Below are 14,281 nucleotides of genomic sequence, written 5' to 3' on the forward strand. Positions count from 1 at the left end.
CCAAAGCCATTAAAGGGCTTCCCTAGTAGCTCAGACAGTAAAGCACGTGCCTTGCAATGCAGGCGACCTGGGTTCTATCCCTAGGTTGGGACGATCCCATGGAGAAGGAAATGGCAACCCACTCCAGTGGTCTTACCTGGAGAATTCCATGAACAGAGGAGCCTGGCAGGGTACAGTCCATGGGGTCACAAAGAGTTGGACACAACTGAGTGTTATTATTGCTTTGAGTTTTCAGATTCATGTGATTGGTATGTTCCGTTTAACTATTTTATTCTTCATTTCAAAGATACTACTATGTTGCCCTGAATATAACCTCTTTCTCATCTCTTCAGCCACTGGCAAATGTGTGTTTATTCTGCACTTGTTTGTTTTTTAATTGAAATGTACTTGATTTTGTTGGTTTTCAGTCACTCAGTCATGTCCAACCCTTTGCGACTCCGGGGACTGCAGCACACCAGGCTTGCCTGTCCTTCACCATCTCCCTGAGTTTGCTCACTCATGTCCATTGAGTTGGTGATGCCATCCAACTATCTCATCCTCTGAATCACCCTTCTCCTCTTGCCTTCAGTCTTTCCCAGCATCAGGCTCTTTTTCAGTGAGTCAGCTCTTTGCATCAGGTGGCCAAAGTACTGGAGTTTCAGCTTCAGCATCAGTCCTTCCAATGAACATTCAGGGTTTGTTTCCTTTAGGATTGACTGGTTTGATCTCCTTGCAGTCCAAGGGACTCTCAAGAGTCTTTGCCAACACCACAGTTCAAAAGCATCAATTCTTCGATGCTCAGCCTTTTTTATGGACCACCTCTCACATCCATACATGACTGCTGGAAAAAACCATACCTTTTGACTATATGGACCTTTGTCAGCAAAGTAATGTCTCTTTTTTCAAAGCACTGTCTAGGTTTGTCATAACTTCTCTTCAAAGGAGCAAGTGTCTTAATTTCGTGGCTGCAGTCACTTTCCGCAGTGATTTTGGAGCCCAGGAAAATAAAGTCTGTCACTGTTTCTATTGTTTCCCCAATTATTTGCCATGAAGTGATGGGACCGGCTGCCATGATCTTCTTTTTTTAAATGTTGAGTTTTAAGCCAGCTTTTTCACTCTCCTCTTTCACTTTCATCAAGAGGCTCTTTAGTTTTTCTTCACTTTCTGCTGTAAGGGTGGTGTTATCTGCATATCTGAGCTTATTGATATTTCTCCCCACAGTCCTGATTCCAACTTGTGCTTCATCCAGCCCGGCATTTCTTATGATGTAAGGGCTTTCCTTGTGTCTCAGCTGGTAAAGAATCCTCCTGCAATGTGGGAGACCTGGGTTCGATTCCCGGTTGGGAAGATCCCCTGGAGAAGGGAAAGGCTACCCACTCTTGTATTCTGGCCTGGAGAATTCCCTGGACTACAGTCCATGGGGTCACAAAGAGTCGGACACGACTGAGCGATTTTCACATTCACTTTGCATATAAGTTAAATAAGTCAGGTGACAATATATAGCCTTGACGTACTCCTTTCCCAATTCTGAAGCAGTCTGTTGTTCCACGTCTGGTTCTAACTGTTGCTTCTTGGCCTGCATACAGATTTCTCAGGAGACAGGTCAGGTGCTCTGGTATTCCCATCTCTTTCAGAATTTTCCACAGTTTGTTGTGATCCACACAGTCAGAGGCTTTAGTGTAGACAATGAGGCAGAAACACATGTTTTTCCGGAACTCTCTTGGTTTTTATGTGATCGAATGGACGTTGGAAATTTGATCTTTGATTCTTCTGCCTTTTGTAAATCCAACTTGTACATCTGGAAGTTCTAGGTTCATGTACTGTTGAAACCTACCTTGGAGAACTTTGAGCATTACTTTGCTAGCATGTGAAATGAGTGCAATTGTGCTGTAATTTGAAAATTCTTTGGCATTGCCCTTCTTTGGGATTGGAATGAAAACTGACTTTTTCCAGTCCTGTGGCCACTGCTGAGCTTTCCAAATTTGTTAGCATATTGAGTGCAGCACTTTTGCAGCATCATCTTTTAGGATTTGAAATGGCTCAACTGGAATTCCATCATCTCCACTAGATTTGTTGATAGTGATGCTTAGGCCCACTTGACTTCACACTCTAGGATGTCTGGCTCTAGCTGAGTGATCACACCATCATGGCTATCCGGGTCATGAAGATCTTTTTTGTGTAGTTCTTCTGTGTATTCTTGCCACCTCTTCTAAATATATTCTGCTTCTACCATTGTTGCAGTTTTGGCCCTGATGTCATAAATTGCCAGTTCAAATTTTTAGTAAAATGTCTGGTTGTATAACAGACCAAGATGAGCATAGCCTTTAGCAGGTAGCTGTTGCTATGTGTCATTACTCTGCGCCGTTACCAAACAACAGGTCTTGCTCAGCTATTGCTCGTTGCCTCAGTGGCCCTGTCCCCAAGCAGCCAGCTGTCAATGAGGGACCACTGGGGAAGTGATTCAGTCAAGGACTGGTGGTGGGTGGTCATCATGTGGAGAGTGAGGTCAGAGGCAGATTTAGGCCTTCTGCTGGAGGCCCTTCAGCTTACCCAGTCTTGGGCCAGCAGCTCAGCAGGGGGGCCCAGGGAACAGACTGGGGACTATGTCCTGCTGGGCTCCAGAGCCTTCACTAAAGCCCTCCACTAGCTGTGGTTCAGGCCTTCGGTGAGCCTTTCCCCCATACCTGTCTCTGCAACCTAATAGCAGAGGCCGTCTGTCTGGGTCACAGTCCGTGAGACCTGGTGCCTCCCTTTGGGGCACTGAGGAGACTGAGGGCCAGTTGAGCTGGGCGCCTAACTCCCTCAGGGATGACAGCTGGGTAGGATGTGGGAACCTGGCCCTGAAAAAGCCGCCAGCTGAGATTTGCCTCCTCTTAGCCAGGACTGGGACCTTGGGGAGTGAACGTCGTGCCTTGGGACTTTGCCCTTTGTCGTCAGGACAGAGGATAGCGTTCATCTGGTAGAGGTTTTCAGGAACATCATTGCCTGATCATGACCTGACTGAGCAGCCTGCAGCTGCTACCCACGCCCGTCCCCCACCTTTTGCTTTTAGAGGGGCTTGCTGAAAGCTTGCAGTAACTTCGGGGTTCCTAGAGCATGAGCCACGTTTGTACGGCTCCTTGTGCCATCTGTAGTAAACCTTTCTCTGTTCCAAACTCTAACGTTCAGTATTGACAGGCTTCACTGCATCAGGCACACGGGCTTGCAATTTCGGTAACAGTTGCAGTCTTAGAAAATATCCTATTAAGTGATTATCATTTGCTCCTTATCATAGAAAATTACGAATGTGTGCTGATTTATTTTTTTCATTCTTTAAGTTAATTCAGACTGCAAATTAGGTGTCCAGTGTGCCATACCACCCTGCTAGATGGCATATTAAAAGGCGAAGACATTCAATACACAATTGCTGTTATACAAAAATGTGTTACCAGTGGTTTTACTTTAGCAGGCGCCAAATCCAAAAAGGCAGAGGATGCAGGCAAAGGCCCTTCACTTACAAATCCTGTGGATGTATTGAAAAAAATTGAGGTAAGGTTTTCTTCTCACTATAAGAACAGACTGAGAAAATATCATACCTTTTTGTCTTCTGCAGCCTTTCCACCTTCTGTCTCTTTTAAATGACTTGTGAATTTGGCAGAATCAAGCCCAGCATACAGGGTAGCTAGCAATGTTTGAACAATGTTGGCTGGGAGCTATGGGGGCTCCATCCTATTCTGTCATCTGCCTCTTTTCCACTCTATTCCTCTTTTCCTCTTGAATTATGCATGGGAAGGAAACATAAATGTATATCTCTAAAAACCTCTCGTTTTTTTCTCTTATTGGTATATGTGTATTTTTAATGCTTTTATTCTGTCTTATGTCTAAAAGATTCTATTGAGGGAAAATCCTTTCTTATGGCACTTATTTTTATTGCCTTTTAAAAAATATTTGAAAAATAAAAAGATGTAAAATTCTAAAAATTAATAAACTGAAAATATGCCCTCTGATCCTTGCCCCTAGCCATCCATCCAAGTCCCCTATTAGAGACAGCCAATGTTACCAGTTTCTTATATATCCTTCCAGAAACATTTTATACATAGAAAATACTATTTTTTTCTTTTTAATAACAAAAAGTAACATATTGCACTCTTTGCATTTTTATCTTATTACTTAAAATATGTTCGCTTCTGTATCAGTCTACAAAAGAGTTCCATCATTCATTTCTTCCTTTTTTTTTTGGCTACACTATAAGAATGAACCATAATAAATTTAATCAGTAACCTGTTGATGGACGTTACATACATGGCTGTCCTGGCAGTGATTGTTCATTAAAAAGTATTTCACAGAGGATAGGAAGCTCTGTGAAATACCAGAGGGCTTCCCAGGGGGCACTAGTGGTAAAGAACCTGCCTGCCAATGCAGGAGACGTAAAGATGCAGGTTCAACCCCTGGGTCAGGAAGATCCCCTGGAGGACGGCATGGCAACCCACTCCAGTATTCTTGCCTGGAGAATCCCAAGGACAGAGGAGCCTTGCGGGCTCCGGTCCATAGAGTCACAAAGAGTCACACAGGACTGAAGCGACTTAGCACACGCACGTGTTTCATTTAGTGTTTCACTATTAGAAGTAATGCTAGGACTTCCCTGATGGTCCAGTGGTTAAGGCTCTGAGCTTTCACTGCAGAAGGTGCACACATTTGATCCCTGGTTGGGAGACTAAAATCCCACATGCCATATGGCATGGCCAAAAAAAATTTTTTTAATTAAAAAAAAATATATATATATATATATACATATATATATATATACAGTGGAACAGTGAATCCATGTTAAGTATGTGATTTCACTTGTGTAAGGTAGATTTCTAGAGGTAGACTTGCTAGGTTAATTGTTATATGTACTGTATAATATAGAAAATATGGATAATATGCATAAATAATGGCAGATCATTCTCCATAGAGGTTATTCCAGTTTATTCCCTTATTCCCACTGTCAATGCATGAATTACCTTGCATTGATTATGATAGTGATGATGATGATGATATAATTATGATAGCAGCTATTGCTTTTTGAGAACTTTTTATATAGCAGGCTCTTTTTTACATCCGTTGTGTCCTTAAGACTTCATAACAACAGAGAATAGGTATTATTATTCCTTATTTACCAATGAGGAAGTCAAGACTTTAAAACTTGCCTGACCAAGTTAGCATAGCTACATGGTAACTGAAACTCTTTTTTTTTTTTTCTCATTTTTCCTTTATGGAAAAATCTTTCATTCACCCTTTAAAGATAATCAGTGAACATTGCTTTAAGTTTCTACTCCCTGCAAGGTGTAGGATGAGCACAGCTGATAGAAGGCACTTAAGAACAATCTCTGATTTAAAAACCTCAGTGTCTAAGGAAGAAGGTAAGATGTGAACTGAACTACTTTAGTGTTAAGGATTAGGACTTAGTTGGCTGCAACACAGAAGGTGGTGGTCCCTGGTCAGTGTCTGAAGGGTTCCCTGCTGCCCGGGACCGCCTCTCTCAGCCATGGTGCCACAGCCTGTCTGCCGGACTACTCTGCTGCCCTGACCTGTTCCTCAGGCTCCTCCATGTCTTTGCTCTAATCAAGACCTCCCATTCCCTACATAGACTGAATGAATTCTATATTTAAAAAATATTTTTACATAACTGGTTTAAATAATTCTATTGCTAATTATGAAATAAGAGCTAACAGCATGATTTTTCAGATATAGCGTATACTTTGCACAGAGTTAAAAATAGCCCTACAATTCACTTTAAACTACAGTCTTGTGGGATGTAGGCCTTTTTACTAGGGTTTGATTAAAATAGAAAATAAAAATGCTATATTAACATTAACATAGCATCATTTTATATATAGGTGTGTATCTATAGACATTTCAAAATATCTGTAAATACTATTTTGTTTGCTTGCAATTTTCCAAAGGGACTGCCAGTTGGTAAAAATTGCACACATCATATTGTAGTAATAACTCATAAAAGGTAACATGGGTCAGTAGCCCCAGTATGAAGATAAATCATCTTATATCTATTACCTTCATTTTATTTGTTCTAGCTAAGCGGGGTAGGGTGACAAGAAAGGTGGAGTTTGAATTTTTATTAAAAATTGAGACTATCTGATGTAGTCTTTCATTGCCTTTCAGTTCAGTTCAGTTCAGTCGCTCAGTCGTGTCCAACTCTTTGTGACCCCATGAATTGCAGCACGTCAGGCCTCCCGGTCCATCACCAACTCCTGGAGTTCACTCAGACTCACGTCCATTGAGTCGGTGATGCCATCCAGCCATCTCATCCTCGGTCGTCCCCTCCTCCTCCTGTCCCCATTGCCTTTGCTTTCCTTAAATTCATATTTGAGTGGATTTTTAAAAATATTTAAGAGCCAAATGGAATAAAGTTGTAGTTATGCCAAATACAAAGTATGTTTTCTCTCTGTATGTAATCTACAGAGCAAATATCTTACAAAAAGGTGCAGTATGTACAGATTTATGAATTAGAGTTCTGATTACTGATTAAGAATAATAATGTTTTAGCTAAACTGATCTTATGCCTCAATTATGAGTATTAATATATAAAACTATTGCTGTTCCCCACCTCTTAGAAAACTTGTGAAATTCTGTCACTTGTGCAAATTAAACATAGGATAGATTAGTGAGTCGATAATAACAGTAATGAAAACAGGTTACTTTTATCAAATGGAAAATAAATGTTGGTAGTCATAATAGAAATATAAAGATATAATCTTAAAGTTAAATCTGTCTTACGAGAAGGTGGCGTAGTGATTTTAACAAGGTAAGTGGAGCCATCACATAATCAAAGATTTTCTAACTCTGTATCTCTTGTTTGCCTCCATTCTTAGGAGTGTTAATAAGTACTAATATTGACTCAGATTTGAGTTTTAATCTCTCTTTTTTTCAACCTGCCAGATACATTACGAAACAAAAATCCTTGGATATGGGAAGTAAATAACGAGAGAGAACAGATAAAAACATAGATATCACGTTTTACATTAGAAACCAACACAACATTGTAAAGCAATTATCCTCCAATTAAAAATAAATTTTAAAAAATAATGAAACGTTAAAAAACATGGATAATCTGCAAATAGGATAATTCACCCCAAGATGACTTTATATTATTTTAAACAGTTTTAGTTAGCAGCTAAAACATAGACACTTTGAAATGTTACCATTACATTCTTTTTTCTCCTTTCATGAAGGAGAAGAAAAACAAAATAACATTCTGAAAGTTCTTCATAAGCTGAATCAAAATAATTTAGAAGGAAGTAGGATAGTAATCATAAAAATAAAGCACTATGCTGTAGAGCCGAAATCGAAGCATTGCCCAAGACTGAGGTTTTTGTGTGTTCTTTTTTTAAAATATTTTTATTTATTTGGCTGCATAGAGTCTTTCTTAGTTGTGGCACATGGGATCTAGTTCTCTGACCAGGGACTGAACCCAGCCCCCCTGTATCGGGAGCACAGAGTCTTAGCCACTGGACCACCAGGGAATTCCCCCAAGACCAAGTTATGAAATAACAAAATCAAAGAAGGCACCCATCTAATGACGAGCCAATGAGTACCTCCTTTCTTGAGGTAGCTCAGAGTGTCCTAGGTGAGGGCCTGGAGGTGTTGGTAAGGGAGGGTTAGAATTAGGTGGTAGGTAACTGTTCTTTTGAGGTTGGGCAGGAACGTCAGTCTGGTGCTTTCCATTTAAATTAATGAAGCTCATTTATACCAGGAATTGGAAAAGAAAGGTGAAGGTGAAAAATCAGATGAGGAAAATGAAGAGAAAGAAGGAGGCAAAGAGAAAAGTAAAGAAGGCGATGATGATGAGGAAGACGACGCTGCAGAACAAGAGGAATATGATGAAGAAGAGCAAGAAGAGGTAATGGTCTATTCTGGGAGAGTAGCAAAGCTCCTAACCTTAAGGATGATCTAATAAGGAATCAGATATGTGGTATATAATCAAAATGTTAAACAAAAACCAAGTTGATGGAAACCAGGGGTATATTATTATCCATGGCATCAAGTCTTTGGTACTAGAATTATAACACTGAAATTATAGTGATACCAAATGGAATGTAGGAGGTGAGAGTTACTTGATAGACAGCTTTGACCGTGGAAGTTTGTAAGTTAAGGAAATGGTTCAGTTTAGTTTGAGATTTATCTACTTAGCACTTTAAGTCAACAATAAGGTATAAATTATGGGTTTAGTCATATTTTGAGGGGGAATCCCAGAAATACCATCTGGTTTTAAATCCCAAAGTGCATGTGGATGCTATCAGAGAACATTCATAATTCAACCTCAAGTATGACTGAGTCAGAACTCCGTGTTTTAGATTTGGGGTTTCCAACTTTCAGAAACAAGGTGCATTTCAAAATAAGCTGGAGTCAATCAAGCAGGGTGATTTTTTTGGTCACGGCCTCTTTGGGACTTTGTAGATGCCTCACAGAAGAGTTTCTTCTGTTGATACATTCCAGTGACCATTGTCTTCACTCCATTTCAGCTTCACACACCACACTGATGAATCTTTCACCTGAACTGCTCCACCTAAGAAATCTTAATTATATGCTACAATTACTTTGCCTTAAATTTTGGTTTTAATGAAATTTATATTGGTGTGCAGGAAGGGTATTGATTCATTTTTATCTGCTTCCAAATGGCTACCCAATTGCCTGCCTCATGTACTAAATAATTTTCTTATTTTTTTTAATTTTTTTTTTTTTACTTTACAATACTGTATTGGTTTTGCCGTACATTGACATGAATCTGCCACAGGTGTACATGAGTTCCCAACCCTGAACCCCCCTCCCTTTTTTCTTTCTGCATTGATTTGAAATTCTCCTTTATCAGCTCTTAGATTCCTTCATCTGCTTAGACGTATTTCTGGCCTCTGTTCCATTGATCTATGTCTGAATCATCACTAAGACATTCCAGTTAATAGAAACTTCTCATTATTTGTTAATATTTTTTAAGAGCGTGTTACTCTTTTTTGAAATTTTCCTGAATATTCTTTGGCTTTTGAAATGCTCTGTTTATAAAGTCTAGACTTGAGTTGAGCTGTGTTTGAAATTAACATCTGTCCTAACAAGAACAACAAACATTAGAATTCTGGTAATTTCAGAATTCTATATAGAGTACTAAACACCACCAATGGGTTCATATGACTGTATTTCATTTTTAAAAAACCCAACTTTCTACTTTAATAAACAAATGATACATATTTTAAGGGTGAGTCTGGGTATAAGCAAGCTCAAAGCCTTTCCATATTTAAAGTTACTCTCTTCACTCTTTCTAGCAGTTAACTAATGAAAAATTACTGCTAATTAACTCATTGGAGAAGGAAATGGCAACCCACTCTGGTGTTCTTGCCTGGAGAATCCCAGGGATGGGGGAGCCTGGTGGGCTGCTGACTATGGGGTCGCACAGAGTCGGACACAACTGAAGTGACTTAGCAGCAACTCATTGATATATATATATATATTGAGGATGCGATAAGCATTTTGTTTGGAAGAGTAAAATGGAGCGAATTATCTATATAACACCTACATGTAAAATTGAGAAAATATGGACTTTTTCTTCAGCCTTTTGAATGTTGTAGTTAAAGAGCAGGGGCCCAAATGAAGCCAAGAACCCTTTACGCCATCAGTTTCAACAGGTTCTGACTCTGTACCAGTCTATGTATCAAGATTACTAATCTCACAGAATTACCAAATGTGAGTCACTGAACCTACTTGGACATGCTCATGTCTAAACCCATGTAGCATATGCTCAGTTTGAAATGCAGTGTCTCTTCCTTTCTCGTTTCCACCTGTGTGTACAAACTGGCTAGCTTACAGCTCCACACCGGTGTCCTCAGCAGGGTCTCGTGTACAAAGTGGCCTCACCTGAACCATGCCACCCCTCCCCCACACACTACCCCCAGGATTCAGCCAGGTTTCCAGACTGTTGGATTTCTTAGCACCAGAGAAACCAGGACAACTTCCTAGATATAGTAAGGGTCTGAGCTGGAAACAGGAAATTAAAGTGTTTAGGGAGGACAAAGTAATGAAAGACATATCTGAATAATACAAGTTAACTTTCTTACGTTATTTATATAAATTCATATATAGTATTCCACCATGCAGATCCTAAAAAAGATGATATCCAGGAGACTTTCTTTTGAGAATAGTCTCTATTTCTTAATTACTCTGTGATAATTCCTGCTATAGATAATAGAGATATAGAGATTAATTTGGCAGGGGGTGAAATAGAAAAGAATAGCTTTGTGCTTTGCCAGGCAAAGGGGGCCACAGCAGGCTAACACCCTCAAAACAATATCTTGGAGGTTAATTTTTTAAGGCAAATTTCAATCATGTTCAAAAACTAGTGACTAGTAATAAAAACACCTACAGACTCAGCACTCAGCTTTAACAATCATCAATTCATAGCCAGCCTTTCTGCTGCTCTTTCATCCACCCAGTCCACTCCTGCCCCCCAACCCCCTTCAAAGCCCCAGCTGCCTTGGATCATTGTAAAGCAAATCCCAGGCATTGTATCATTTCATCCATAAATATTTCAGTCAGCTCAGTCGCTCAGTCATATCCAACTCTTGGCGACCCCATGGACTGCAGCACGCCTGGCCTCCCTGTCCATCACCAACTCCTGGAGCTTGCTTATGTGCATCGAGTCAGTGATGCCATCCAGCCATCTTATCTTCTGTCATCCCCTTTTCCTCCTGCTTTCAATCTTTCCCAACATCAGGGTCATTTCCACTGAGTCAGTTCTTTGCATCAGTCAGCCGAAGTATTGGGAATTTCAGCTTCATGATTTCAGTATGTACTCAAAAATAAGGGCTCTTTATCACAGTAACATTATCATAGCTAACAGAATAAAATGTATTTCTTTAATATCATCAAGTATTAAACCAGTGTTCAGATTGTTTTGATTGGAAAAAAATATTTGCTTGTTCGAGGCGGAATCCAGTGACAGTCCATGCACTGCATGGTTAATAACCCCCTTAAGTCTCTTTTGATCTATATCCAAAATGGATTTTTGAATATTTGGTAGAAAGCAGAACTATCTTGAGTCATTTACATGGATAGTAGATGCTAAAACTGAAACTCCAGTACTTTGGCCACCTCATGCGACAAGTTGACTCATTGGAAAAGACTCTGATGCTGGGAGGGATTGGGGGCAGGAGGAGAAGGGGATGACAGAGGATATGGCTGGATGGCATCACTGACTTGATGGATATGAGTCTGAGTGAACTCCGGGAGTTGGCGATGGACAGGGAGGCCTGGTGTGCTGTGATTCATGGGGTTGCAAAAGGTCGGACACGACTGAGCGACTGAACTGAACTGAACTGAGTCTTACTCACCCAGAAGAATTGGAATGTTCCCAGGGAATTAATCTCTCTTAAAAGAAACTGAGCCACCCTAGATAGAATGTAGTATGTTATCTTCTATATTTGATTCACTATCTTGAGGTCTTTTATTTATTTTGATAGGAAGCAAAAATCTCTGCTTATGCTCAGCTATTATAACTGAAAACCTTAGTTCTGGTGTAGTCAAATGAATGTTAGTGTAAACTGGCTTCATTTATTGTTTGTACATTTGTTTGGAGTAAGTGTATAGTGGTTAAACTAGCTAAACCACGTATCATCCCTCCTCTGAGGTATAATGAATGAGATGTATGCTGGTAACGTGTAATGGGCACCCGTATATGTTCTCTCAGCTAGTTGGTGCCTGAGACTAGTAGGGGATGGTGGTCTCGAGGAAGAAAGAGCACAGGTAGATGTGTGAAAGTTAATGTTTTAAGCATTGAAATAACAGAGACTTTTAAGCCTGGCATAGTTTCTAGTTACCTAACTTTGGTATTTATAAACTTATGTTTAAAGGGATAGCCCACGTTATATTCTTTAATGTTACTACTCATACTTTTAAAGTTTACTGAGGAGTATACCATTTCACTTAGGAAAATGACTACATTAATTCCTACTTTGAAGATGGAGATGATTTTGGTGCAGACAGTGACGACAACATGGATGAAGCAACCTACTAGCTATGGAATTTCTCATAAAATATTTTTATGATACAGCTTCTGAAGGTTTGGACAGACTTATTTTCTATTTTATTTCTGATAAGAAATGAGTAAGTACTTTATTTTTGTTACTGTTTTGTTAGAAAAATACTTGTTACTAAAATATTCAGAACCACTCTGAGTTTACACACTAGTTACCTTGTCAGTCAATCTCTGACACTGACATTCCTTCTCAACACCTCTGTCATCTCTCTAATGTATTCAAGTGGATTTTTTTTTTTATGTTTTGGATTAGAATGTGCCTGAAGAGTTTTTGCATCTTTTAATCTATGTATTCATACTTTAAAAAATTATTATTTAATTGCTGATCTTTTCTAAAACTGCTACTAGTCATAATGGATTTCTATAATCTGAAAGTTGGTTTAACACTGCACGTGGAGCACTTTAGAAACAAAGAAACTTGAAAATAATTTTATTTTTTACTTTTACATGGTATGTTCTGTGCCACTATATTATGACTACATAAACCTACCTGAGCTCTTACAAATGCATATTTTATGAGATTAAAAGTTTTGTGATTGGAAACACACGCACAGGGAAAAATGCCAATCTGAGCTAATTTCACAATTTAATCTGAAACCAATACAAAGACCTGGGACAAATAAATACCTGAATTTGAGGCTAATTTCATATCATCCTATAGATCAACTAATCATCCCACTGTAACAAGTTAGTTATCTTTGAGTCATTGGTTAATGAAAAATTAGACTGAGGTATTTAATTTCATACTTGATGAAAATGTGGAGTAAGTTCAAGTTGTATAAATCTCATTGCAGAATGCATATATGTGTAATCTGTGAGGTGTAGTGGCCTCTGTTACATTTCATAGGATTCAAACTGTCCAACTGATTTAACAATGCAGAATAAAACTCAGGTCACTTTGAAATTGAGATTAATCTTTTTTGACTCACTTAAAAACTAGCTCCCCTTTTTGTATTGGGGTAGGAGAGAAGATAGCTAAAATCTTCAGCTTCCAATGACTCACATATGCCAAAGATTTTCAAAGACATTCTTATTATGTATTTTTAAAATGATTTATTAACATTACTCACCAGAAGAAATAACTTTTCCGTCTTGGCCTCTGACCTGAGAATCAGAGCCGTAGATTCTGTTTCTACCTTTACTATTAAACTCAGCCTTGAAATTGAACTTGATGAGGTTTTCTTTGCCTTAGTTTCTTCACTTGTAAACAGTTTTCTATGAAAACTGCTTAAATTCCACCCAGAGTTCACCATGTGTGTTCATTCTCTCACCTTATGGCAGTGATCATGCTTAAATTTGATTCTCACCCTCTAAAAAAATTGTAACTGGCAAAGTGATTGAAAACAGTTTTGAGAGACAGACTTATTTTCCTCACAAAATGTATTGAAATCTGATTTTCCCATCTTATTTTCTAGTGGAAAAAAATGTGTATTGTCTTGTGCCATTTTGTAATATGGCTTTCTCAGGAAAAAAAAGACCACTTTCAACTGTAATATTTCCTCAGATCATTCACTATGGGTGTGAGGGCCATTATTCAGTATTGTGTTGATCCTATGGGATTTCTTAAAGGAGTTTATGAAAAATTTTAAAGATTATAAATGGAAAACATGAATGAAACACTCTAAAGTAGCAACCTACCTAAGAGGAGAAGTCTCACTTTTCAGTTGTAATGGGCAATAGTCATTTAGGATTGGTAAATTACATGCTTCTTATTCTCTCAACTCCTTAGTACTACAGCTAAATACTATTTAATTGATACAAATCTTACCTTATTGTTCTGTTTACTTCCTTTTTTATGAATCTGAAGATAACATGTGAATCAGGCAAATACACCAAAGATACAGGAATCTTTTTTTCCTGGCTTTCAGTCAGTTGCCACCATTTTAGTCCTACAGATGGTAAAGCATCTACTACGGGCAAGGATTTGCTGGGGAGGCCCAGCCATGTCTATTAAGTGCATTGCCTTCCTCCTTGGGAAGATCTTTTTATAAGTTTAAAGTAGACTAATTGTGAGAACAGGCAGGAAGTATTTGTGGGTTGCTTTAACAGTGGCAATCTTATTTTTCTGGCTTAAAATCTAAGACTGTGAGATTATTCTGTAAGAAGGTAAACTTTAGTGCAGAGATTCGCCTCATACTTGATGGTGAAGTGTCTTTAAAATTTCTATATATAAGATGCAAAACTGTTTTGTTGCTCTAATGCTTATTTTTATTTGTTTACACATTAAATTCCTGCAAAAAA

The 14,281-nt window shown here is 38.8% G+C and overlaps 1 protein-coding gene across 1 annotated transcript in view; it reads left to right on the forward strand.

Moving 5' to 3' along the window:
- POLR3G (RNA polymerase III subunit G) overlaps nucleotides 1-12,031 on the forward strand; it is a 31,959-nt gene extending 19,928 nt beyond the window's left edge. Inside the window, exons 5-7 of the mRNA XM_068981290.1 lie at nucleotides 3,425-3,507; nucleotides 7,715-7,861; nucleotides 11,933-12,031. Of these exons, the coding sequence (XP_068837391.1) occupies nucleotides 3,425-3,507; nucleotides 7,715-7,861; nucleotides 11,933-12,019 (317 nt within the window). The 3' untranslated portion in view covers nucleotides 12,020-12,031. The remainder of the gene's footprint in view (nucleotides 1-3,424; nucleotides 3,508-7,714; nucleotides 7,862-11,932) is intronic.
- Nucleotides 12,032-14,281: the final 2,250 nt, after the last annotated feature.

The sequence above is a fragment of the Capricornis sumatraensis genome, chromosome 9 (assembly GCF_032405125.1).
Source record: "Capricornis sumatraensis isolate serow.1 chromosome 9, serow.2, whole genome shotgun sequence".
NCBI lineage: Eukaryota > Metazoa > Chordata > Mammalia > Artiodactyla > Bovidae > Capricornis > Capricornis sumatraensis.